Source organism: Lemur catta, chromosome 2 (genome assembly GCF_020740605.2).
Source record: "Lemur catta isolate mLemCat1 chromosome 2, mLemCat1.pri, whole genome shotgun sequence".
Classification (NCBI taxonomy): Eukaryota; Metazoa; Chordata; class Mammalia; order Primates; family Lemuridae; genus Lemur; species Lemur catta.
This window is the reverse complement of record NC_059129.1, coordinates 102023540-102051002: the sequence shown is the minus strand read 5'-3', so window position 1 is coordinate 102051002 and position 27463 is coordinate 102023540. Positions and strand designations below refer to the sequence as shown.

Below are 27463 nucleotides of genomic sequence, written 5' to 3'. Positions count from 1 at the left end.
TCCTCTGGACTCCCTTGCTCTCCCCTCCCCGTAGAATTCCCGTTGGTATCGCCCGCGCCCCGTCTCCGCTCAGCCTCGCCCCCGCGCGCCGCGGCCTGGGGCCCCTCACGTGACCGCAGCGCGCTCCCGCGGGGGAGCGAACTCTCGCAGGCGGCGCCGCAGGGGACGGAGGGATTGACGGAGCGTTGCGCGCCGCAGCTTTCGGCCGGACACCAGCGCTGAGGACACGATGTCGGCGCTCTCCTGCCCGCTGCTTTGGACCGCCACCTGCCTGGCCGCGCTCTGTGTGCTATCTGCGGGACAGAACACGACCCTGGTCCCACTCAGGACGACTCCGGAGTCCACCACCAAGATAAACACGACGCTGGGGACATCCGTCCCGCCAGTCACCACTCCAGTACCAGGTGGGCGCCGCCAGCGGGCTTCCTGCGCCCGCCCTCTCTCCCCCGGGTGAGGGGAGGGCCGGGCCCGGCGGGCCGCGCTCGGGGTGCGGCGGCTGCTCGGGCAACATGGCGGCCCGCCCCAGTCCAGCCGCGGCCGGCGCGAGTGGGAAGCGCCCCGGCGGGAAGGGGCCGGGCGAGCCCCTCGGGCCGTAGGGCTGATGCCGACCCCAAAGCGTTGCCCGTCGCGGTACTTTTCGTAATTCCCTAGTCTCGCCTTGGGCTCGGAAGTGGGGACGTGGCTTCCTTCCGCGGTGGCAGCTGTGGGGTTGATGATGGGGCGAGTTGACGCCCCTCTGAAGTTGGCGGTGAGAGCGAACTCCCTGCCGCTGGGGCTAGTCGTTCATCGACTCAGGGTGTCTCTCCCGAGGTACCCTTCTCCGGAAGTTGGGGGAAGAGAAAGACGCTAATGCTTGTTCGTGTGGCAGACTCGGGTCTGAGAAAATAATCATCTGAGATTTAATTACATTGATTTTGCAGGTAGGTATGGGATATAACTGAGATTTGATCATTTAATGAGTTAAGGCTTTACATTCTATGCTCTGTGCAAAGGATACGTATTTTTTAGTACTTAAGTCTAAACAGGAAGATAAGTGAAACCTAGAAGCCAGAAAGACGGCGATAAAGTAATTCTCCTGGGACCGTGTGTTTAGTTGGTTGTGGAGTCGGGATTGGAACTCGGGTCTGTAGATTTTCTAAAATGGCATGAACAACTTAGCTTCTGGTAAACTCTGCGGTGGAGTAGGGTTGGTTAAGGCATACACAAATTTTAAAGCAGAATTTGGCATATGCTGTTACAGCACGAGAGGGAGGGAAGATAAACTGGAGGTAATACGGTGAAGAAGCACTAGATGTTTAAAACCTGCAGTATGGTATGATTGGTTATTCTAGTTAACAATGGGGTAAAGGGATATCTTGGCTTCCTGACCGTAGGATTGCTGAAGTGTAATGATTTTACCATGTCATTCATAGTGTTCTAAAACGTCTTATCTAGTTTTAGTAGTTTATAAAAGTTAAGATATTATAAATGTAATGCTTTTTTGTGTTAGTTTCAGAAAGATATGTAATGGTAAAATTTAAAAAGTTTTAGATGAGAAAAGTAAATTGCAGTACAATATTGTAAATTCTAACCGCACTATGTTTAAGATGATAGAGCAGAATGTTTTTTGTCTCCTACATAATCAGCAGTTTCCTCTCAGTTGTGTGTGTGTGTGTGTGTGTGTAAGAGAAGCTTGGGAATAGCAAATCAATTGCCTTTGTATAATTGAAATGCATGCAAAGGAGATAATTTGCATTGTTTGGAAATCTTAGTTGGATAAGGTACAGTCTGAAAGATAGCAAGTTTAGTTCATTGTAAATAACATTCACTCCACTACACCCTTCATCAAGCACAAAAGATTTTACACAGGTAGCATTTTTTATTTATATAAACTTCTGAAGAATTTACTTCTAGTTTGTGACCCCCTTGCCCCCGCCCCACCATGCATGTCCCAGTCTTTAATAAATACTAATGATAAAGTATTGAAACGCAGTGCCTTTGCAGAGTGATTTTTTTTTTTTTTTTTTTTTTGGCAGGGGAAAGCAAATGAGAGTGTTTGCAGGCATCTAGTTTGTAGGAAAATGAGTAGAGCCCACTATAGTCCGTTCGTTTGTCCAGACATTGAATTGTAATTAGCTTTCTTTGAGTACTCTTTTCTGGACCTTTCAGCATAGATAAACTATTGACAAATAACTTGTTAACTTGTTGAATTACATGCACATGAATGTGGCCCCTCCAGATGTTGTTCCCAGTTGTGGAGGGCTCTGTGAAGAGTGGATGGTTTTTGAATCACGAATTCCTGAGAAATTAACTCCTTTGCAGAAAGAGCATCGTCAGAGCTTGGATTCAACCTGTAATAAATCTATTACTATTAAAAATCCCAGGGTTTCATCTGATATTTGGGGGCAGTGATTTCCTTATGTGTAGTATTGGTCTTACAGCAAAAGCCTTTTTGGCTTTTGGTCTTACAGCAAAGCCTTTTTTCCAATATTTTTGTGTAGTAAGGATGCTTTGAAATGCCTCAAGAAACCCTTGAGTGGCTTTCATATGGCTGCCCTGTGAGAAAGGATTGTTTAGACGATAGTGCTGTGAGGTACTAAGTGTGTCTACTAGCTTTTTTTTTTTAAACGAGTTTACTTATAGCTTCATAATTTGTAATTATTGGAATTTTTTAGTAAACCAGTTTATAAAGTTGTATCACTTCTCTGAATTAGTAATTCTGGCAGTGTGTATACTGCTTATTGTTCAAAAAAGATAAGTAGAACAAACCCAAATGAGATACCAGTTAATTCATTGATTTTATACTTTTCTCCCTCCCATCCATCTCTCCCAGAAACCTGTGAAGGCCGCAACAGCTGTGTTTCCTGTTTTAATGCTAGCACTGTTAATACTGCCTGCTTTTGGATAGAATGTAAAGGTAAGAAACCTTGGGGATGCAGTCATTTTGAGAATGCAAAACTTTCTCGTTATAACATTTTTAAATACTCTAATTCTTTGACCATTTGTAAGTTATGTAGAACATTTAGGATAGCATGCACTGTTTATTTTGCAAATCCAGTACTCCTTCAAAATGCTAGTTGTTTAACACTCCCCATGAAAATTTCTTGTCTCCCATCCACTCCCTTCAAAGAGAGAATTTTAGACTTGATCCTCCTGCCTCAGCCTTCCCATTAACTAGGACTACAGGTGTATGCCACCATGCCCTGCTTTTTTTTTTTTCCTAATACCTTTTAAAGGAAGAAAGATATTTTTTTTTTGGCAAGGAGTGCAGGCCGAGAAGCGTCCCACCTCCTCCAGGAAGAAAGATTTTAGACCATTATTAGGGATTAAGGATATGCTGATATACTGGAATTAGCTGTTAAAGAAAATTTTCCTCTGAAAACAGTTTGAGACATTTATCTGCAGATGTCCTGCAAAATGAACTATAAAAAGACCTTATGAAACTTTATTGGATGCTTAGATATGGGGGGAGAATGAGATGGGGGGAGTTGACTTTCCTGTGCTGCTGTTACATTTTACAGTAAGTTAGCTTTATGTGCATTTGATTGAGGGGGGAGTAATAATTGCCAATAAGGTGTTTGTTAGAACCAAGGGATTATGCCATAAATTATTCTTATCTGTTTTATTAATGTAGAGTGGTTGCATTTTTTTCTATCAGTAAAATAATCAGTTTGTGGGTTTTTGTTTTAAAGAAAAAGCCAAAACTGCAGGTTAAGTTTATTCTTTGCTGAAAATTTTAATACTTCTAGAAATTATATCACTACATAAAGTTCAAAAACCTCTTTCAAATTAAGATATTAACTAAATTTGAGGTTAAATTGAGTTTTTTGTGTGTCATTTTTTTAGGTCATAAAATGGAATTTTTTAGGATGCCCTTCTCCCCTTATATATGTATGTTTATAGGAGTTGGTGAATTTTGGAGATTGAACGCTCTACTTTAAGATTTGTTGGGGAAGGCTCTCCCCTTATTTTGCTCCAAGTCTACCTATACAAGAAAACTATTATATGAGAGCAGTGAGACCTGGAACAGAGGTTCGGCTGCTTTGGAGCACCTCCTCTGCTTACTAAGCCTGTATTAAAAGATCCTGACCACTTCTCCCTGCTGACTCTGCTCTCTTGTATATCCTGGCTGCCTCCGTTGATTGTACAGTAGATATGCCACAATTCTGAGATCTAAGTGTTTCAGATTTATCTATCCATTTGGATTTTTTTTTTTTTGGTGGCAGAGTTTCACTCTGTTGCCCGCGCTGGAGTGCACGGGGGACAGGAGAGCTCCCTGCAGCCTCGACTCGTGGGCTCAAGCAATAATAGCTGGGACTACAGTTGCCTGCCACTATGCCCGGCTAATTGTTTTTCTATTTTTAGTAAAGACAGGGTTTCGCTCTTGCTCAGGCTGGTCTCAAACTCGTGAGCTCAAGCAATCCTACTGCTTTGCCTCCCAGAGTGCTAGGATTACAGGTGTGAGTCACTGCACCTGGCCTTATTTGGATTTTTAAGGGATAACATTTTGGAGGGATCATGTGTAATATCTTTAAGACAATGCGAAAAGGGGAATAACAGTATTTGTTAGTCTGTGGACTTTTAATGTGTTTGGGTTTAATTTTAGAGTTTAGTAGCAAAGTCAAAGATAATATAAATGATGGTTTGTGCTGTTTCTCTCTTTTTTTCATAACAGCTGAGAGCTACTGTTCTCATAATTCAACAGTTAGTGATTGTCGTGTGGTGAACACAACAGACTTGTGTTCTGGTATGTATTCTTATTGGTTGCTGGGAAGGTGGCCAAAGAGGTGGGAAAGATCATTGCCTCACAAAGCCTTGTTTCAGTGTTTTGTTTAAAGCAATGCCATAATTCTCATCTTGTCAAAAATTTAGGTGTAAATAGCATATTCATACTGATTGATAAAAGGATGAATTGTAACAAAGGATAATATTGTTACAATTCATCCTTGTCCCCGATGCCACATCAGAAGAATGAGGACAAATAGTCTGAGAAGGAAAGAAAGGTTTGTTAATTTGTAGGCAAATGAAAATGGCAGACTCCTGTCTTAAGGTACCAGTTTTCCTCACTATAAGCAGAAATACAGAGCTTTTAAAGGGAGGGTTTTCAGTTTTAGGCTATTGCTGTTTAACTATAGTTGATGATTCTGAGCCATCTACACATCTCCACAATCTATTGATTGTGACTTCCCCGATAGTTCCCTTGAGCCATCTCCTGTGGCACAAAGAGAACAGAGGACACTACCCTGGGACAATAGAGTCTTGCTCTTTTGCCTGGGCTAGAGTGCCGCAGCCTAGTTCACAGCAACCTCAAACTCCTCGGCTCAGGCAATCCTTCTGCCTCAGTCTCAGGAGTAGCTGGATCTACAGAGTAGCGGGGACTTACAGGCACGTGCCACCACGCCCAGCTAATTTTTCCTATTTGTAGTTGCCCGGCTAATTTTTTTTTTTTTCCTATTTTTTTTTAGTAGAGACGGGTTTTGCTCTTGCTCATGCTGGTCTCGAACTCCTGACCTCAAGTGATCCTCCCACCTTGGCCTCCCAGAGTGCTAGGATTACAGGCGTGAGCCACCGTGCCTGGGCAGAGATGCAGGTTTTAATTTCCAAAAAGAATGAGGGAATTTTTAAAGAGACAGCTCCTAAAACATTTTTCCATTTTCCCTCTGTTACAATATTTTGAAGTTTAGTGATTTATCTGTACTGTGGAATGTTAAAGTGTAGATGTTTCATCTACTTTTTTTTTTCCTTAAGCTTTTCCAGGAATTGACTGCAGTTTAGACTCTGTCTTTATTTGCATCTTGCAGGCCTGGACAACCTTGTTCTGGCACTTTTGGAGTTCTAGTACTGGTGATTGTTACATTTTGTCTCCATCACAGTGTGTGCTATGGTTAAATGAACCTTTTCTATATCCATCTATTTTCTGTATTTTAATTTGAGGAACTTGATTGCTCTTTAACCTTTATTCTTTGTCATGCAAAACATTTAAAATTTCTAGTTTAAACAGCTGAGTTTTTTAATGAGATCATAAATTAATGGGAAAGTCATACTCCTAATTTGTTGAATAGATAATAATTGAATAGAAAAAAGATTTTTGTGGAGTGTGTCAGAAAGCTTGAAAGACTACCTTGACACTCTAATTTTGGTAAGCATTGCCCCACCTGCCATCCCAGTGTGAACTTTGTAATTGAAAATTTCATTAGTGTTAGATTAGTTTTACCCTATGTAGGGTGTATAATCTGGTTAGGTGGTCTAAGAGCATTTTTAATAATTATTTTAATGTGTGTTAGAAAAAAACTAATAACTCAGACTTGTGATTTCATGATATTCCTTAGAAGATTATGTAAAACATTTTTTAAAATATTGATTTAAAGATTAAGTAATGCTGCTTATTTGATGATGTACCAATTACAAATAGTTTAGGCTGTGAAGGACATAAACACCCAAATTACAATGCCTTAAACAAGGGGCAAATTTACTTTGCTCTCATGTAAAGGAAATCTAGAGTGCTAGAGATGGCTCTACAACCATTAGGGACTCAGGCTCCTTTATGATTTCACTCTTTCATTTCTCAAAAATAGCTTTGATCTTGCTCTCCAAGATAAGTGCTCATGTTCTAGCCATCAGATTGATTTTCCAGCCAGCAGGAAGAGGAAGGGCATGAGAGAGGCCCGTATCTACCTTAAAAGGATGCTTCCTGGAAGTTACTAGTGGCTAGCTAGATGTGTGGGAAGCTAAGAAATGTCTTTCCAAGGTGATAGGGAGGTGTTGCTAAAAATTGGCTCTATTTCTAAAGAAGAGGAGACTGGTTTTGGGTGGGGGCAATTGTCAGCCTCTTCCACAGGTAGTACTTAAATGTAAAAATGTGAAAGTGGTACTCAAATGATTGCAGGTTGGGAAATGGCATTGTAGAATGTGAAATTTTGAAACTTTGATGTGTATGATTTTTGTTTGTTTTTTTTTAATAGTGCCCACTACCACCCCAGTGCCAACCAATTCTACAGGTAATTTAAGATGATTAACTCTTTCTTCCTCTGTCTTTCAGTATTTTTAAGCTCTCTTAATGGATACATTTTTAATAATCAAATACGTAAAAGTTGTTAGTATAATTTTAAAGATCAGTAAACACTTATTTAGTCTTGGACCACAATAATTACATTAATGTGTACCAATTGTGACAGTGACATGTAGCTCCAGTGTAATTTTGTGGAAATCTTGGAAAATAGAATACAAAAGCCTAAAGAAAATTATAGTTTCCATCATGTAGAGATACACCAAAATGTTTTAGTTGTTAGTTTCTTCTAGTCTTTTCTATGTATATATCTAAATAAGTATACTTTTTGCGAAACTGAATGATAGGCTCATGCACCTTTGTATTTTCTCTCTTACTGTAAGCATTGTTCTGTAAGCACACTTTATCTATCCTGCTCTCTCATTCACCATGCAGGGAACATCTTATACGAAATTATACTTGTATGTATCTGTGATAGGACTGATTGAAGCAGAATTGCTACATCAGAGGGTATGATTATTTTAAGGCTCTTGATTGCTTTCCACAAAGATGTATGATTTTCATTTCTATCAACAACTGGAAAGTTTTATCACACTCTCAGCCGCATCAGATAATGTTTCCTTTTAAAAACTTACTAATTTGATAGGAAGAATAAATAACATTTTACCAATATTAAGTGCAACTATTCCAGGAGAAGAACTAGGCTAGGTAGGTGATAGGGATAGGGATATAGAGGCAGAAATAAGCCAGCATTTTGTCTAGTGTAGGAACAATGAAAGATGTCAGTGAGCCCATGTGTTGGGGAATTTGTAGGAAAGTGTACTGGGTAGCATGGTACACACGTGATATCTTAGTGAAGATGTTGACTGACTAAAACTACACTGGTAAAATAATGGGGAGAGCTGTCCAGGTGGTCCACGTTGGTCAGCACATGTGGAGATGTGAAAGAGTACAATGAGGTGAGGGGATGTCCAGTAGAAGATGAGGAGTTAAGCTGGACCTGGTCACCAGGTCAAGAGCAGAATTGCAAAGTGCCTTTGTACGCCTTGCTGGTAATCTTAAAAGATTTCAAGCATGTAGGTCATATGATCATACTTGCACATTAATAAAATGACTTATTCTGTCATTGTGGAGAGTAGATTGGAAGGAGACCAGAGTGAACTCAGGGAGGTTAGATAACCTGTTACCACAATTCTAGAGAACAAGTAGGGAGGCTACAGGTGTATGCAAATAGGCCTAGAAAGTAGAACGGTAAGACTTGGTGGCTGAGGGGCAGCAGAGTGATAAGAAAGAAGGGGAGGAGTCTTCACCAAAGTAAGCAAGAGAGAAAGAGCAGCTGATTGGGGCTGTCATTTGGGATTTTAGTTTAAGGTGCCTGGAGTCCATTTAAGTGGGATCTTGATCCATTTTCAGGAAACTAAGTCTGGAGAAAGCTCTGGGAAAATACAGATCAACATAGGCAGTTGTAGAGGCCACTGGAGGAACATAGAGAATAGGTAGGGCTTGAGGAGCAAGTTCTAGGAAACAATATCTAATGGCTGGGAAGAGGACCTGGGTGGAAACCAATTAGGGTGATGGGTATGGAAGTAAGAAAACCCAGAAAAATGTGTCCAAGAAACTAACAGCATGTGGTTGTAGGTGTTGTTTTTCAAAGGAAAAAGTAGTCCAGTGCTGTAACAAGGACAAGAACTCAGTTTGAAAGACTTGGACAGTGGTGTGTTGGAGTTGGCTTGAACCAGTTTTTGCTAGCCAGTTGTGCACAGCTCTTGCCAACCCTATGCTCGGTGATGTCATGTTGGTAATTTGAAATTGGCTAAGGTGGAAATAACAATGACATGGAAATCTGCAAATGCTACAAAACTTATTTTGAGCTCATTATTATACAGTGGTATGCTCATAAATGTTTAGCACCCATTAGAAATCATTGACTAAGGAGGATGTTAAAGGTTGATAAAAGCAGACAGAGGTGTTGGGAGAAAACTCATTTCCAGAAAGGCGGGGTGTGAACAGAGAGGAATAGACAATTTCCCCCAAACCATTGTGGGTTCACTTTTAATTTCTTCCCCTGTGAGTCCACTCTTGGTGTAGTTCTCTGCTGCTTGCTCCATCCTGGGTCCTCCCGTGAACTACCATGAGTGTTTTACCTGTTTTTATTTCTGTAAAGTGGAAAGAAATAAGGGCTTGCCTGCAGAAAATGCATCAGTTGACCAACACTTTAGGTGGTTTCTACATGGCTGTGTGTGTTGCTTCCTCTAAAGAGAACAGTGAGAAATTAAGGGACAGTTAAGGAAACAGTGCAAAGAGAATTTGATTTACATAGAAAGATGTGTAATGAGGTTAATTATAATGGCCCTCCCCCCAATATATATAATACAACTATCTAACAGCAGAAGGACCAAAATTTGTCAGAGATAGAGGGGGAAATGTTTGTAATATGTTAAGTAGAAGATAAACTGTATTAAGCAGTTCTAGTATAATTTTATCTTTTGTTATATGCCCACCTAGAAAAATGTCTGGGAGGAAGTAACTTGTTACTCTGGGTGGTGGGATTTCTTAAATGTCTTTACTGTATTTTCTGAATTTTCTTATGACCAACAGCAACTTTTCATAACCTATGAATTATTTTTTTTAAATGATAGTAACATATTGTAAATTAGTAGAGGTATATTCCCCAAATAATGGCTTTATTTTGAAAATGTCATCCAGCCTAATACTTTTTCCAAAAAAATGAATGTTTAAAAAAGTTTTGCCTAGAGGCCGGGCGCGGTGGCTCACGCCTGTAATCCTAGCTCTGGGAGGCCGAGGCGGGTGGATCGCTCGAGGTCAGGAGTTCGAGACCAGCCTGAGCAAGAGTGAGACCCCGTCTCTACTAAAAATAGAAAGAAATTATCTGGCCAACTAAAAATATATATACAAAAAAATTAGCCGGGCATGGTGGCTCATGCCTGTAGTCCCAGCTACTCGGGAGGCTGAGGCAGTAGGATCGCTTAAGCCCAGGAGTCTGAGGTTGCTGTGAGCTAGGCTGATGCCACGGCATTCACTCTAGCCCGGGCAACAAAGTGAGACTCTGTCTCAAAAAAAAAAAAAAAAAAAAGTTTTGCCTATTTACAAAAAGAATTAGGTTTTGTCATGGTTCGAGGGTGGTAGTAAGAACCAATAGCAAATTTGCAGAATTTTTTTCCCCTAACACTCTCAAACAGATTTAATAATAGTGTTTTTATTTAACTTGTAACTGTATTTTTTGCAGTTACACATAAGCAATAAAAACCTTGAAGGGAATAATGAGTCTTAAAATCATACCCTCTGCTCTAGGAATTCTGTATAAGAATCAGTCCTGTCAAAGATGAGATCAGATATTTCTCTATAAGATATTCATGGCATGGAGAAATGAGGGTGAGAGAACTGTTGAATCAAGAACAGGATGGATAAAGTACATACAGCAGTGTTCAAAGCAAGAGGGGAAAGAAAACAAATGTGTATGAACATAGCCATCAGGATTATTAGCATATCGTCTGTTAGCTTCTATTAATATCAATACAAATAGAGAAGTCCAACCAGAGCTTTCAGAAATACAGAAAAGACTCTCTTTTACTCATGGTCCTATAAAAATGAGAATACCTTAGCTTCATAGTATCCCTGTCAACTTTGGAATATGGGCAGCCTACCTGTTACGAGAATCCTTGTCTTTTTATAGATCTACTTTTTAGTGGTATTCTCAAACTGTCAAGCCCTACTCTTGTTAAAAACAGGACTTCCTCTTTTTTATCAGTGTGATTTGGGAGGATGCTTATTCCTATTTTTCTTTTATTTTAATCAGTTTAAAAACGATATAATACAACGAAAAATTCATCTCTAATGCTTTATCAACAGTTATTTGGCACCCTTTCTCTGTCTTTTGTGAATTAAGCATATCACTTCGAAATCTCTTCAGTTAACATACTTTACACAGAAGTAGCATTTGTTTCCAAATTCTCTTTAGTTCTCAAATCCATTTTTCTGAAACAGTGCAAAAACTAACATTTGTATGTATGACACCTTACATTTTTCATAAAAATATAAAACACTTTTCATGATGAGTTTGTATTAAAAAGAAAATAAATGTTTATGAACCTCATGTGATTAATCTTCCTTATCTTCCTCCCAAGTCATCCCTAGTTGCCCACCAGAGTAAGCAAATTCTCATATTGAAGCCCCTGCACTATAAAGCCTGACCGACCTAATTATTTCCTGAGACACGATAAGGAACCCTTTTAGCTAGTGACTCCTTGCCTAGAGCATGTCCTCTTACTTTCCAAATATTTGGACCCTAACTTTAAGGACAACCTCTTAGTGAAACCTTTCTCAAGTGCTCCAGCAAACTTTGAATCCATTAAGTAGCTAGCTCTTGGGTCTAGGAAAAATGTTACTTTGTATGAACTATATCCAGGACCTTCCTTTCTAATACTGGTATGAGAACCCTTATAGATGACTCTGTAATTCAAAGAGAGCTTCAGTTCCTAAAATGACTTTATATTCAAACTAATTCTTCTCAGAGTGTGCACTTGTTTAGAAATAACATGTCTCACGCAGTGTGGTTGACTAGGCTCTTATAATCTATGTTGGGAAACTGGGGGCCTTGGGCACCTGTTCTTATAAAGTTTTCTTGGAACACACCATGCCCATTAATTTGTATGTTGTCATTGGCCGCTTTTGCATTACACAGTGCACAAAGACTAAAATGTTTGCTATCTGCCCCTTTAAGAAAAGTTTGCCAGTCCCTGAAGTGAAGAAGATAAAGATAGGCAAATCTTGATAACCCACATAAGAGGTACTAAGTTGTACTTATTTATTCCCATGACTTTAATAGTTTTTGTCTTAGAAGTAAGATTATTTATAAAGACTCTATAGTTCCCTCACCTAAATATTCTTACACTTGTGTGTGAGCAAGATAAAGTTTTTGCAAACTTTATCCAGATCTATATGTAGATTCCATACTTAGATACATAGATATTAACATAGATAAGAATTTTATGATTGCTTAATGTTTTTAAATACATTTAAATGCTAGTGTTCTTGGGTGTGTAGATATGTTAGAGAGCCATTAGCTGAAATTTGGCTTCTATCTCAAAAAATTTAAAGCATGTTGAAGTTGGTAGCATTACTTTTTTAAAAGATATTAGATAACTGGGAAGTTAGAGATTTAAGATTTTTTAATACATTTTGTTTTCATTTTAGCTGGAAACACAACTCTGCCTTCCTCCTCTACAACGTCCACCACAGTTCCTACATCAGGTAATTGAGGCTTTTAAAACTAACAGTGATGTAGGATGTGCATGCAGTGTTGCCTTTTACTATTTCTACCACCATTTTCCAGTTTTGTTCATGAATGATTATGGATAAAATAATGACAATTTTGCTGAGAGTCCTCTTCTAGTTTTTAAATGTGTAATCACATTTGGCATGAACTTTAGAGTTAAGTAATGTTTTTCCAAAACACTTTCAGTACAACTTGTATGTACTGAAATTTAATTTGTAACTACTGATTTCTATCCTTTTTACTGAGAAAAGTTAAGATCACTACCAGATGTGCACCTCACCATCCTTCTTACCATTTCTTAACATTCCTCAGAAATTGTTGAAAGTATATGTGAAAATTAACTTGTTATTAACTGATGATTTGACATACTGTAATCTAAATCAGATTGAGGCTATGCCATGGGACACAGTTTAGGAACCCTTTTCTCTATTCATGTTCAGAATAAACTGTTGTCTTCATGCTGATGAATCTTTTACCTGCCTTTTGTGATTTCTTCAGCTTTATGTTTTTGCTGCTTTTCTCGCTTGTTTATTACTCTTTAAACATTTTACTTCCTGAAAGGAAATTCAAATTTTCATGTTCTTTTTCCTTATGACTTGGTAAATATTTTCTTACAATGTAAAATTTGCTGACAGTACTGTTTTAGATGCCTTTAATGACAAGTTCTTTTGCTTGTTGAAATCATAAATTCCAGATTATTTTTATTTTTTTTTTTTTAATTTTTTTTAGAGACAGGGTCTTGCCCTGTTGCCCAGACTGGAGTATGGTGGCCCAGTCATAGCTCACTGTAACCTCAAATTCCTGGGCTCAAGTGATCCTTCCACCTCAGCCTCCCAAAGTGTTGGGATTACAGGCGTGAGCCACCATGCCTGACCTAATTGTAGATTCTTAGGATTATTTTTGTAACTTGAAAAATTGCAACTGAATTTTTGTCTTTTTTTTTTTTTTTTTGAGATGGTATCTCACTTGGTTGCCCACATTGAAGTGCCATAGTACAGTTGTAGTTCACTGCAACCTCCAACTCCTGGACTCAGGCATCCTCCTGCATCAGCCTCCTGTGTAGCTGGGACCATAGGTGCACACCACTGTGCCTAGATAATTTTTTTTTGTTTTAAGAGATGGAGCCTCACTATGTTGCCCAGGCTTGTCTCGAGCTCCTGGGTTTAAGCAGTCCTGCTTTTGGCCTCCCAAAGTGCTGGGATTACAGGTGTGAGCCACCACACCTGGTCTTGACATTATATTATACCTAATTTCAAAAGTCATGAATTTTCAACGCATTAATATTTACACTGATAATTAACATAAATAATCTGAAGAAATTATTGCATATTTTTTAAGTGGTTGATATATTCACAGGGCATAATTTTGCATACGAGGAGAATCTTTTTCTGTTATTTTCATATTTGAAACAGTATAGCAGCACTGACCACTTGATATCCTGGGGTAGAATGAAAAATGGGTCTGATAAATTGTTGCCTTCCTCCATTAGAGATAAATTTTTGACTCAAAAGGAAATACTTTATAGAATTTAACACATAGCAAAATAGGCTCAGGTGGATCTTAAAATTATGATAGAGGATCATGAGACTTACTGAGGATTGTTATTTCTTGTGTCTTATCTAACAGGTACAACAAATACCACTTTGACTCCAACCTCACAACCTATGCGGAAGTCTACTTTTGATGCAGCCAGTTTCATTGGAGGAATTGTCCTTGTCTTGGGTGTGCAAGCTGTAATTTTCTTTCTGTATAAATTCTGCAAATCTAAAGAACGAAATTACCACACTCTGTAAACAGACCCTGTAAATTAACAAGGACTGGCAATTCATTCGTGTAACTCACTGAAACCAAAATACCATCTTTCAAGATGTCCCACATGGAAGACGCTGTTCCAGGATCTTTAAATTTCCAAAGGATGCAAATAGGTTTTTTGGGAGCATCGTCATTGAAGAAAAATCAGTTAAATCATTTTGTTCAACAGAAATATTTAAAATATTCTGCATGAATCCTAGTGGCTGTCTTCTTTTAATTTAAATGGCTGCTGCTGTGGGATTATGTTTTTTTCTTGACATGCCAAAAGTAACTTTCTGTAAGTGATGGAAAATGTTGTCTTGTGCAGACAACATTATGACTCTTGGCAGTTTAAATTTAGTCATTTTGAAGCCTGAAAGCTGCATTATTTTCATCCTAACTCAAGATGTAATTTAGCGAACATAGTTGAGGAGAGTGTGCCAAATGATTACCAATCAGGTGGATTTCAAGCTATCATTTCAAAATTGGAATAAACTTATAAATTTAGTAGCACTAAACTGTATCCTTAGAGTAAAATTTTGTGCTTGATAAGTTATTTTTTCTACATTAGAAATAAGATGCCACACAGGGAATTACATTCCAGATTTAAAGAAATGAATGGAAAGGATACAAATCATTAATGCATAACAGGTTATTGTTCATACTTGTAAAGCACCTTATATCATTAAGAAAATAAAGAACAGTGCCTTAAAAGACAGACTGAAAGGTTTAGTGTAGCTTAATGTTTGTGATTTGTTCGTTCACATTAAGGAAGGTAAAGATTGGTCTGAAGGTGTAACTGTTGATGTGAGCAGTAATAATCCTGCTTTTGGATATCATACTGTTAATATTTAATTGAAAAATTATCTACTTTATTTCAGAGCTGAGAAACTTAAGATAAAGGATATTATACAAAATCAAAAGCTTCCATATATTGAACTTCCCAACGTTTTTCTTACAGCTGTTGAAAAGTATAGAGATAAAATTGGTTTAATCATATTTTTCTTTGTACTTCAAAAAAGTATCCTAACTCTATTGTACCTTGAAAGGATTTCCGCCAAGCTTTCTTGAAAAGTAACTTCTTTCATGAGGCAAGAAGGAAATAAGTTGTTTTAGGATCATTTACTAACTTTTTAAATGAGACAATCATTTTAAGTTTTCAGACAGCAGATGTAACCAATGTAATTTCAGAAAACAAGGATTTTTGGTTGATTAGATTTTTGATGATTGCCCTGGATGAATAGACTGTGCTTTCTCTTTTTCTTTCTCCTCTCTCTTCCTTGGTTTCAATCCTGTAGTATAATAAGCATGCCTACTTTCATTTCTATAGTTTTCTTGAAAAGCACTAGTTTTTTTCAGTTTTAGAGGGTTACTTCTCCCTTGCCTTTGACTCATTGGATTAGTTCAGGGGCTTTAATTAGTTTGAAATGGGATTTGCTTTTCTAGGACGTTAAAGTTTTTTTGTTAGAGTTTCTTTGGCCGATAGTGGCTGAGGGTAGCACTTGGTTTTCAGTATTTTATGGTAGGAAATGATAGATTTCTCTGGTTCATTTCATAAACTGAAACTTTGCATTTAGATAATTAAAGGTTCTTAAAATGAAGATTTACTGTTTCTTTGTTACTTGCTGGTACAGCTAAAGTTTGTTTTACTTGCACACATGTATATACACCTAATGTTTTCAAGTGCCTTAATTGTTTAAAATCTCTGGCTTCAAAGGTTTTTGGGAAAAGGTAGGTTTACCTCACATTTTTGTGTTTCCATTAATAGTAACAATCTAGGTACCTCACAAAATTTATTATGGTGCCATGGCTGTTAGTTTTTAGGGAGTGCTGTAAGATTGATTTGGAAATAAACAATTTCCATCCCTTCCAAGGTGGCAAAAATTAGCTACAATGATGTAATTGTCATTTACCTGGATACGAATTCCTTACCACACATCAGTGTCAACACATGTAGCAAATTTTGTGAAAATGTAATTTGATTTGAAGCTTCTGTAATTTTGAGCACTGCTCTAATAATAAAAGCATAATACAAAATTAGTTTTTGCAAGTCTGCAGACACGCTCTTGGAACAGAACTCACAGCCTTTCAGACTCTTTCTTCTCTTCCTTTAGCAATGTAGTATCTTGAGCCATTAATTTTGGGTTTTTTTTAATCCAGAAGGTATACAGAAACCTTTTCAGATTTTTCATCTGATTTGTTCATGCAGACGTTCTATCAAATACCTTATTTTACCTTACAGATACTTGTTGCACAGACAGACACTGCTGTATTTAGAAATTTCTATTTCAATTCATTAAAAACTGCAAAACGAATCTGTATCATGTACCAAACTGATTTAAAATAAATTTACATGTTTATTGAATTAATCTATGTTTTATTGACTGAAGTGTGTATTGCATTTTCATTGTGAAATTTAATGCTAGTGAATTTACCTTATTGGTTAATTTGGGGGTAGGTTGTCTACTCAATTTTTATTGCTCCTCTAGACCAGCAGATAATTGCAAAGGTACGTATTCATCAGCAGAGAAGAAAGCCTTAGAAATGATAGTTGGAGGGAGGACTTGGTATGCCTATGGGTGTGACATGCAAGTTAGTCTTCCACAAATCAATAGGTATGCTCTAGTTTACCAATAATTTATGAAAAGTACCATCTTATTTTTATATATGTGAAAATTGTGACTTTCTGCTTTGTTAAGTTGGGTTGCATGTAAAGTAAAATTGGGCTTTTGTTTAGAGCACTTGGTATATAAATAACTTAAAAGCCACATGCTGGTGCAAAATCTGGTTACATTGGTCCATGTTGTGGGCATAATTATATTCTGTATTAATAAATCACTGGACTTGGACTGAGAGACTTTAAGTACTCCTCTTTAAGCCTTAAAACCTACAGGGGTAGATGTATAATCTGCCTTAGAAATCATAAACTATTGGTTTTGTATTGGCCTTATATATGGTCAAGTTTGCTAAGTATTATAAAACTGTGCCAAGCTTAATAGCTCCCTAAAATGTTGCTAGACATTATTTTGATAAGAATAGGGTTTAGGAAGGTTTTTAGGTAAGAGGTTCATTACATTTACCGAAGTAAGTATTGTGTCCTGTGCTCTTCATCTAGGACGTAGATAACCTGTTAACTAATATTTTCCTTCTGCCTGAAGGATGTCCTTTAACATTTCTAATTATGGAAATGTGTTTCTCTGTGACTTGCTGGTATAGCTATTGATAAATTCTTTCCATTTAGTTTGCCTTTTTTTCCCTAAGTAGTAGTTTGTTTGAAATGTGAAAAACATTGGCCTTGTTTGTGTCTCTTACACGTGATTGGTATAAAGTGCCTTTGTTTTTGAAAGAATGTCATTGGATGTAGAATTCAAGGTTGACTTTTTTTTGCTTTCAGTACTTTAAAGGTATTGATCCATTGTCTTTTCATTTGCATTGTGTCCTATGACAAGTCTGCTGTCATCTTTATTGTTCCTGTATACGTCTGTTTTTCCTCTGCTGATTTTAAGATTTTTTATCACTGGTTTTGAGCAAATTGATTATGATACGCTGTGGTGTAGTTTTTGTTTCTTGTTCTTGGGGTTTATTGTGTTTCTTGGATCTATAGTTTTCAACAAATTTGGAAGTTTTCAGCCATTTTCTCTTCAATTTTTTTTTTTTCTGTTCTCTCCCTTTGTTAGGGATTTCAATTACACAGGCTGTTAGAAGTTGACCCACAGTTGACCAATGCATAGGTTTTGTGGGGTTTTTTTAATGTTTTTGTTTCATTTTAGATCATTTATATTACTGTCTATATGTTTACTAATATTTTCTGCTTTGTCTGATGTTAATCTCATTCAGTGTGTTTTTCATCTGAAGATGTAGTTTTCGTTTATATAGTATTAGTTCAATTTGGGCTTTTTAAAAAATATCTTTCACGTCTCCACATGCCAATCATTCTTTAGGTTTTTAGCATGTTAGGGTAAGAAGTTTTAATGCTCATGACTTATAATTCTGACATCTGAGTCAGTTTCTATTGATTGATTTTTCTGTTTGTTATGAGTCATATTTTCTATTTCTTTGCATGCTTGGTATTTTTTTATTGGATGCCAAACAGTAAATTTTATCTTGTTGGATGCTGGATAATTTTTTTTGTATTTCTGTAAGTACAATAGAAATTTTGTATTTCTATTGAGCTTTCTTTAAAGACATAGCTAAGTTACTGAAAACGGTTGGATCCTTTTGAGTCTTTTAAGCTTTGTGAGGGTGAGAGGAGAACGGTATTTGTTCTAGAGCTGCTGCTTGCCCAGTACTGAGGCAAGACCCTTCTGAGTGCCCAGTCCCTCCATGCGGCTTTCCAGTGTGGGTTAGTAGGAATGAGCTCTATTCCTAGCCTTGTGTGACCTCCAGGTGCTGTTTCCTCTAACTTTTTCCCCAGCCTTGGGTAGTTCCCTCATGCATGGCTGATCAGTTCATTGCTGAATACTCAAGGGCATCCCCTGCAGATTCCTGGAGTTGTCTCTGCAGCTTTCTCCTCTCTGGTCCACTGCCATGGGAACATTAGCTGTCTTCATCTCCCCTGACTTTCTTCTCCACCTCTTTGGTTCAGGAAGTCCACTGGGCTCTGCCTGGGTTCATTCCTCCTCCCTGCATCATGACCTGGAAATTCAAGGCAGTAAGATGGGTCAGTGGTTTCCTGTCTTTCAGGGATCACTGCCCTCCTAATATCCAGTGCATTGAAAAAAACACTTTCATATATTTTATCCAGTTTTTTAGTTGTTTCAGAATAAATGCAGTCTCTTATTTCATCCTGGCTAGAATAAAAAGTTCTAGACAGGGTTTTTAATGTCTTAATATTTAAGTATTCAAGTAATACATAAGTTTAATTTCTTAAATTTTTTTCTTTAAATATTATAGATAAGGTCTGAGTCTGCTTTGACCATCCCCAGTCCATTTCCCTTCTTGCCTTCTCTGTGTTCCAGAGGTAATCACTGTAATTGGTTTATAATTTATAAACATGCAGTTTTATGTACTTTTAGAGAATATATAATGTGGATTTTAATTTTAACATCATCCTGTAACTTCTCACCCACTACTTGGAGATTTTTCAATGTTAGTGTATATGGCTGTACCAAATTCTTAATTTCTGTATTTGGTATAAGAGGTATGAACACCATGCTTGACGTGGGTATTCACCTATTGAAGGATAGGTTGTTTACAGTTGTCATTTTATACCAATGATTTCGCAGAGAATATGTTTGTACCTGCCACCTTGTGTGTGACTTTCTCTGGAGTAAATATGGAGAAGTGGTAAGCTGCATCACAGGGTTTCCATACTGAATTTTTTTTTTTTTTCCAGGACACAAGGTCTTCTGCTCTGTTGCCTGAGCTGGCGTCATCATAGCTCACTGCAACCTCAAATTCCTGGGCTCGAGCAATCTTCCTACCTCAGTCTCCCAAGTAGCTGGGACTACAGGCACCATGCCCAGCTAATAAAAAAAAAAAAGAAAATTTTTTTTGTAGAGTTGGGGATTTACTATGTTGCTCAGGCTGGTCTCAAACTCCTGTACTCAAGTGATCCTCCTGCCTTGGCCTTCCAAAGTGCTGGTATGACAGGTGGCAGCCACCATGCCTGGCGCACGCTGAATGTATTAACAGACTGAGATTGCTATCCAATTCCCACCAGCAGGGTATCACTTGGTACTGAAAGTGTTTACATTTTAATATTCTGGTGAGTGAAATAATTTCCTTGGTGAATTGTCTATTTTTCTATTTTTTCATATCAATTTGTAGTGTTTTTTTTTAATCAAAATACAAGATGCTAATCCATAGTGAAAAGATTTTTTTCAGTATTTCTTCAAGTCTTTGGACTCTGGTTGATACAGACACCCTATTCAATCAGGAGACAGAAGCCACACAATATGAACAGGAAAAGTTTAACACTGAACTGGAGTGATGGGGCATAGTATCTGTAGAATTTTAAATAAAAATTTGCAAAACAGTAAAGAGAACTCTAAAGAATACAGGGATCCCAGAGACACGAAGCAGGCACTACCCACTGTCCCAAAAGCTGAATTCCAGACCTCATCAGAGAGGATGCAGTCTTGGCTCTCTGGATGGTGAACTTCATGGTAGCTGCAAATCCATCTGAGAGGGTGCCACAGATGCCATCCATTGGGAGATGTCACACCAGTGGCAGTCTTCTAGGAAGTCATCCAGGGAGGTATGAGGTACACCATGCATATGATATGCCACGCCAGTGGCCCTCCACTGCGAAGCTCTGAGCTGCTGGAGCTGGGCACTGAGGGTGTCTGCCTAGAGACACCCGAACCAGACCCAGGAAAGGAAATTCCTCCAGCATCCTGCCCATGCCCTCTACTGACAAAACATGCCACCTAGTAAAGGAGAAATATTCACGTGGTCCAGTTACATTATCACAGAGCAGGCAATGACAGATTGGGAGCTGAGGGCAATAAATTGATAATGGTCACAGCCTACCCCTTTGGGTACTCAGTTTCCACGTGTCATCCTACATGCTTTAAAACTGAACAACAATGAAACAGCTCTACTTCTACCTAACAAGATACAGCTATACTTCTTACAAGTCACGTTTGCTCCCCTTCCCCAACATGTAATGATGCCCAGTACCAACAGTCACTGTATCTATTGTTGGTTATGTTAATTACTCTTTAAGTGCTGTCACTGTTCCACCAAACATTCTGCTACCTAAAGACAAAATTGTAAATTTAACCTCCAAAAACTTGTATATAAAATTAAAATGGGGCGGCTGTGGTGGCTCATGCCTATAATCCGAGCACTTTGGGAGGCTGAGATGAGCAAGATGATTGCTTGCTTGAGCACAGGAGGCTCAAGCAATCCTTCTTGATCAGCCTGGGCAACAGGTGAGACCCCTGTCTCTACAAAAAATAAAAGATTAGCTGGGTGTGGTGACCCATGCCTGTAGTCCCAGCGACTTGGGAGGCTGAGGCAGCAAGATCATTTGAGCCCAGGAGTTTGAGGTTGCAGTAAGCTATGGTTGCACCACTGCATTCTAGCCTGGGCAACAGAGTGAGACCCTGTCTAAAAAAAATTAAAAAAAAAAAAATTAAAATGGAGAAAAAAATGGTTAGAACATACAAATAAATATAAAAGGAAAATGGAAAATATTCAAAGCTACTACAGTACTTGTCTCTGTAAATCTTTGACCTCTTTCCACTACCTATTTGATATTTCTTTTGCTCTTGGCCAGAACCTCAGCTGCCCGGGGGTCTTTACCTGGTAGAATGACCCAAATATTCATTACCCTTGAAGGGTCTGAGTCCTCCAGTTGTCCTACCTGTTTTGTTTGCTGTGGTTTTTCATTAGTCTTTACTATTGGGCATGGATGTACTCAGGCACTTAGACATGCCTGTGTCCCAAATATTTTCCTCCTTGCCTCCATTTTGTACTAACAATATAATCTCCCCTTGGTAATCAGGATTGATCATTCCAGCCAATAGTTACACCTTTTGTTGCTTATTGGTTCTGTAGCATAAGAAAGCAGGATGGCAGTCTCATCTTAGATCCTGCATCAGTGGAACCATGGTTGTGTCCCTGGAAACTGAGGTCTCCAAACCAGCATGGCTCAACATTGCTAGGATGAGAAGTATAGTCATGAGAGGAGCCACTCCCACTTTCACCTGGTGATTCCTGGACCCATATACTCTGGTTTAAAGCATATAGTGTAAGATAGAACTTCATCCTTTCAGTGTGGTGTCTTCTAACTGTTGTCATAAAGTGAGTGTTCAGTGAACCAGTCCACCTTTCAATTAGATTAGCCACTTCTGGGTATTGGGGCACGTTAATTTCATAGGCATGAGCTCATAGCAGCGTTTCCTTTGCTGCGAAATTGATTTCATGCTTAGAAGCAATGCTATGGGAAATGTCATGATGGTGGGTAAGGCATTCTGTGAGCACATGGATTGGATAGTGGTGCTGGCAGAAGCATTGTGGGCAGGGAAGGCAATCCGTATCCAGAATATGTGTCTATTCCAGTGAAGATGAATCTCTTCCCCCTTCATGATAGAGGCAAAACATGGCTTTCCTCTTATCAAGGGTGACATGCATACTGACAAGTGCCTAATCTGCAAGAGATGTAATCAACCTACCACCAGGTAGATGGCTATTACCCATGGGATGGTGCCACATTGCAGTCTCAGTATTGGTCTCAGCTCTTGACAGATTAGGCACATGGCAGTAGTGTCAGCCTTGGTAAGGGGGAACCCATGTTGCTGAGCCCACACATAGCCCCTATCCCTAGCACTGTGGCCACATTATCCAGGGACCCATTGAACAAGCAGTGTGGTAGCTGGGGAATGAGGCTGACTGATAACCTCAATGCACATTGTTTTGTCAGCTTGGTTGATGAGTCTCCTCTGTTGTGGATGCCTTTGTGGGCATTAACATAGGGCACAGATATTTTCACAGTCGGTGCCCATTCTAAGAGGTCCATCCACAGATTCTTCCCAGACTTCCTCATCACCACCCTTTCAATACTGTTTCTTCCAATTCCCTGACTAGCTAGCAAACCATCAGCAACTACCCATGAATTAGTGTAGATCTGTACTTCTGGCCATCTCTCAGTTCAGACACATGGACAACCAAGGGTACTACTTGGAAGTTCAGTTCACTGGCAGGGTTTCTTTCACCACTGCTTTTCGGGGGCACTCTTGGGTGGAGCTGTAGTGCTTTAGTTGTCCACTTTTGGATGGAACCAACATATCATGCAGACTCATCTGTGAACCAGGCTTGATTTTTTTTTTTTTCTTTCTTGGCCAACTGGTTGTTAAGAACACCCCAGAAGGCCATACATATGGATTGAGGGAAAGAAGGCAATGAAACCGGAGTTGGCATTAAAAGAGTCTGAGCCACCTGCTCATGAAAGCTATGCTGCTTCCACCTTCTAGACCTGCCTGAGCAAGCTAAGTCTTCTGTGGACCATGTCCATCTGACAATAGATTGCTGCTGTGCTGTCCAAGTTTACGACTAGGCTAGCTAACTACACCCAGATTTTGATGGGAAGCTCGGGCCACACCATGGCCTGCTATCCCATGGTTAGGCATTCAGTCTCTACCAAGACACAGTAGTAAGCCAGAAACTGTTTCTTATAAGGAGAATAGTCATCTTCAGAAGACGACATAAATTGGTTCCAAAAGCTTAAAGATCTGCCTTGTGATTCTCCTACAGGTGTTTGACAGGCTCCATACAATGTCCCTATATGCCATGATACTTTGAGTATCATTGGATCTGCTGGATCGTGAGACCCACATGGCAGCACAGATTGTACTGTAACTCACACCTGCTACAGAGGCTTCTTTTGCTCTGGCCCCCACTCAGAAATGATAATCTTATGGGTGACTCTGTAGATGGGTTGAAGTAGCACACTCAAATGTGATATACATTGCCTTCAAAACCCAAAATGACCTGCTAAGCAGCGTATCTCTTCAATCATGGTACATGGTATGAGGTGCAGCAAATTATCTTTCATTTTGGAGGGGGATATTGTAACATGCTCCAAACCACTGAACTCCAGAAACTTCTTTGAGGTTAAAGACTCTAAATTGTGGGGTTTTTTTACCCTCTAGTTTTTATATATTTTACTAAGCACCTAGGTACTTGCCACTTCTTGCTCATCATTTCCAATCAGCATAATGTCATCCCTGTAGTGTGCCAATGTGATGTTTTGTGGAATGTCACAATGATAAAGGTCTCTGTGGACTATATCATGGCAGAGAGTAGAAGAATGGACAAAGCTGTGAGGCAAGACTGTGAAGACATACTGTGGCCCTGCCAGCTAAAAGTAAACTGCCTCTTACAGTCCTTGAAAATCGATGTGGAACAAAAGGGATAACGTCAGTAACTGGTATACCAAGCACTGGGGCACATTGATATGGTTTAGTAAAGACGCTAAATGTGGGAGAGCAGCTGCAACTGTAGTCACCACCTCGTTAAGGTGCAGACCTGACACTCCCTAGTCATTTTCTAAGACGTCTACCCAGGCCAAAGTGGGGAGTTAAACAGTGGAGGAATGGGTATTACCAACCTTGCTTATGTCAAGTCTTTGGTGGTGGTATTAGTGCCCAGCGCAATCTCCCCAGGGTTGTGGTATTGCTTTTGGTTTATTTTCTTGATAGAGAGGGGAGGTTCCGGGGCTTCCAATTATCCCTTCCTACCATAATTGTTTCTTAACTCATGGGTCAGAGAACCAATATGAGAATTCTCATATTCCTAGTCATGTCTATTCCAATTATACTTCAGGAACTGGGGAAAACCACAGGGTGGGTCCATGGACCAACTTGGTCCACTGTAATTCAGACCTGAGCTAAGACTCCTGTCATCTGATCATTATAAGCCTTCATTTTGACTGGTGAGCCACAGTGGTGTTTTGGGTCCCCAGGAATTAGCATTAATTTAGAGCCAGTGTCCAGTTACCACCCAAATGTCTGGGTATTTCATTTACTCTGAAGAATAGTCATTTTAGCAAATGATTGTAGGTCCCTTAGGAAAAGATTTGGAAGAAGATTCATAGTACGTACCTACAGCAACAGTGTAGGGTCCTTCCTCAAGGAGATCCAGCCTTCTCTTCAGTCAAGGGGCCCTGGACCTAAATCTGGAATCTGGGTCAGAGGCTGTGACTCTCCACTGTGGCGATTCAAGTCAGGATTTGGCTACTAGGCCTAAAGGTTTTCTGTTATATACATCAAGAGATATTCTAGTTAGGCTGCTGATATGATTTCATACCTGGGGACACACTGACTACCAAAGATCTCTGCAGGTCAAGGTGTTCTGACTACTGATACATCCCTGCTGCCCTTTGTAAGAGATGTGCCCACCCTTGCTTTGGCAGTTAAAGCCTGACTCTTGGCTCTGCCACTCAGGGATTGCATTATCATCACTGAAATCAGAGAGCCCTTATCAGTGGCAATGAGAAACTTGATGAGATTGTGAATACAACTGCCATTGTAATTTAGCATGTCCACAACAAAAATTTGTGCTTGATTTTTAGCAGTATCATCCTTATGACTGCAAGAAATAAGAGATACTTTCAGGGCTATCATAGAAGCTCTCTGATTTTCAGACCATGATTTGAGCTGAGAATTAAAGGATCTGAGCTTGTCATTTTCTTCCATAGATGCTGAATTGCATTCAAAAAAATCTGTCTCACACCACAGTCTTTCTAGTCATCGTTACTGCCATAGTAATCAATGACCACATTTAGCAATCTAGGCTCCCAAGGCACATGCTCTGGTAGGTGCTTTATCACAATATGCCACAGGTGCTAGCTTGATTAATCGTGATACCCCTGCACACAATGGATTATTATCATTGGCTCAGCACTGTGCTTAAGCCTAAGATTGCTACCAAACAAATCCCCAAATCTTATCTTTGTGGTCTAAGTACACTTTCTGTGGCTTGTAACAGAATACCTGAAAGTGGAAAATCTATAAAGAAAAGGAATTCATTTCTTACAGTTATGGAGGCTGAGAAGTCAAAGGCTGAGGGGGCACATCTGGTGAGAACCTTCTTGCTGGTGGGGACTCTGCAAAGTCCCGAGGCAGTGCAGGGTGTCACATGGTGACGGACTGAGCATGCTAACTCAGGTCTCTCTTGCTCTCCTTATGAGACCACCAGTCCCAGTCTCATGATAACACATTAATGCATTAACCCATTAATCCATTAATCCATGAATGGATGATGAGGGCAGAGTCCTCATGACCCAATCACCTCTTAAAGACCCCATCTTTCAATACTGACACATTGGAGATTAAGTTTCAACATGAGTTTTTGAGGGGACAAACATTCAAACCATAGCAGAGTCTATCTTCTGGTAATATCCCACTCCTGGTAGCCATTCTACATCAGTCACAGGCCAATCAGGAGACAGAAACCACACAGTAATACAAACTGAGAAAGTTTAATGTAAAGAATTATTAATTATAACAAGGGACTGGTGTAACGAGGTATTGGCTTATGAGCAATAAAGAGAATTCTAAAGAATACAGGAATATCAGACATAGGGAGCAGCCACTACCCTCCAGGGCTGAGACCCAAACCTCACTGGGGAGGATCTGGCCAAGGCTCACTGGATGGCAGAGAAATTCACTGAGGCTTCAAAGCCATCCAAAAGATGCTGGGGGAACACTTCACAGGAGGTGCCATGCCAGTGGTGCCCAACATGAAGCTGCATGCCTTGCTGGAGGCAGGCATTGCAGAAGCTGCATGCACTACAAGAACCTGGTGCTCCAGCAGCTATGCACACCGCAAGAGCCTGCCTAGAGGAGCACACTGGAACCTGGAAAAAAAACCTGCTCTTCCTCCGATAGCAGCGGTCCCTAACGTTTTGGCACCAGGGACCAGTTTCATGGAAGACAATTTTTCCACAGACAGGGTCGGGAGTGGGGGGAAGGTAGGGGAGCTCAGGGCTTGATTCACAGCCTGGTTCCAAACAGACCACGGACTGGCACCCAGGGGGGTTGGGGACCACAGTCCTATGGGGTCCCTCCAGCACCTTCTACTGACAAATCCTGGCATCTTGCCAGCTGTCAGAGAGGAAATGTTTACAGGGTCCATTTGCATTATTGCAGGACAGGCAATAAAGGGTGAACCCAAGCTGAGATGTAATAAACTAATAACTGGCAGAGTATCTTGTCATATTGAAGTTTTAGTTTTGATATCAAAATTATCAATCTTTCTGCTGGCTTTTTGTTTTTTTATATTCTGCTTCAAAAATTAGCGTGTGTATGTGTGTGCACGTGCATATAGATCTTTAATCCATTTAGGATTCATTGTGTATGGTGTAAGGTAATAATTTAATTTATTCTGATTAGCCTCAACCTTCTCCTTAATTTGAAAAACCACATATATTATATAAATTTATGTATGTAAATGTTTCTCTTGTCTATTCTGTTCCATTTATCTATTTATTTATTGCTTTACCCAAGATAGATTTTTCTCATCTAAACAACAACAAAGGACTTGGGTTAGGACTTTACTAATCTGCAAGAAGGCTTTGCCATTTGTAGGAAGAATGGAAAGACTTGTTAGTAGAGGATGGCCAATTTGTTTCTTAATTGAAACAAACGCTTTGAAGTTTATTTGAATTAATCTCTATTCAAATACTCTGGTTTTTCGCTTGTTAGCGAACACGGCTTAGCAGCAAGTCCCTCTATCTGTGCTACCTAGTAATTCTAGAACTCATATCGAGAGGCTGCTGGTTGACCAGAGGCAAGGGGTGGGCGGTAAGAATGCAAATCCATGCTATGTTTCAATGGCTGGGGCCAAACCCTACTTCACCTGCGGCACTCAAGACATAATCATCTCTGTCTTTCAACACTATCTTCTAAGTACAGATCAGAAAAATTAGATATAAGCTTTGG

At 39.5% G+C, this 27463-nt stretch overlaps 1 protein-coding gene across 1 annotated transcript; it reads left to right on the top strand.

Moving 5' to 3' along the window:
* The first annotated feature begins 112 nt into the window (after positions 1-112).
* CD164 (CD164 molecule) lies at positions 113-16441 on the top strand. The gene is made up of 6 exons (XM_045544155.1): positions 113-404; positions 2813-2896; positions 4655-4726; positions 6942-6977; positions 12200-12256; positions 13908-16441. The coding sequence occupies exons 1-6, from the start codon at positions 230-232 to the stop codon at positions 14072-14074; spliced, it is 591 nt and encodes a 196-aa protein (XP_045400111.1). The 5' UTR covers positions 113-229; the 3' UTR covers positions 14075-16441.
* The last annotated feature ends 11022 nt before the right edge of the window (positions 16442-27463 follow it).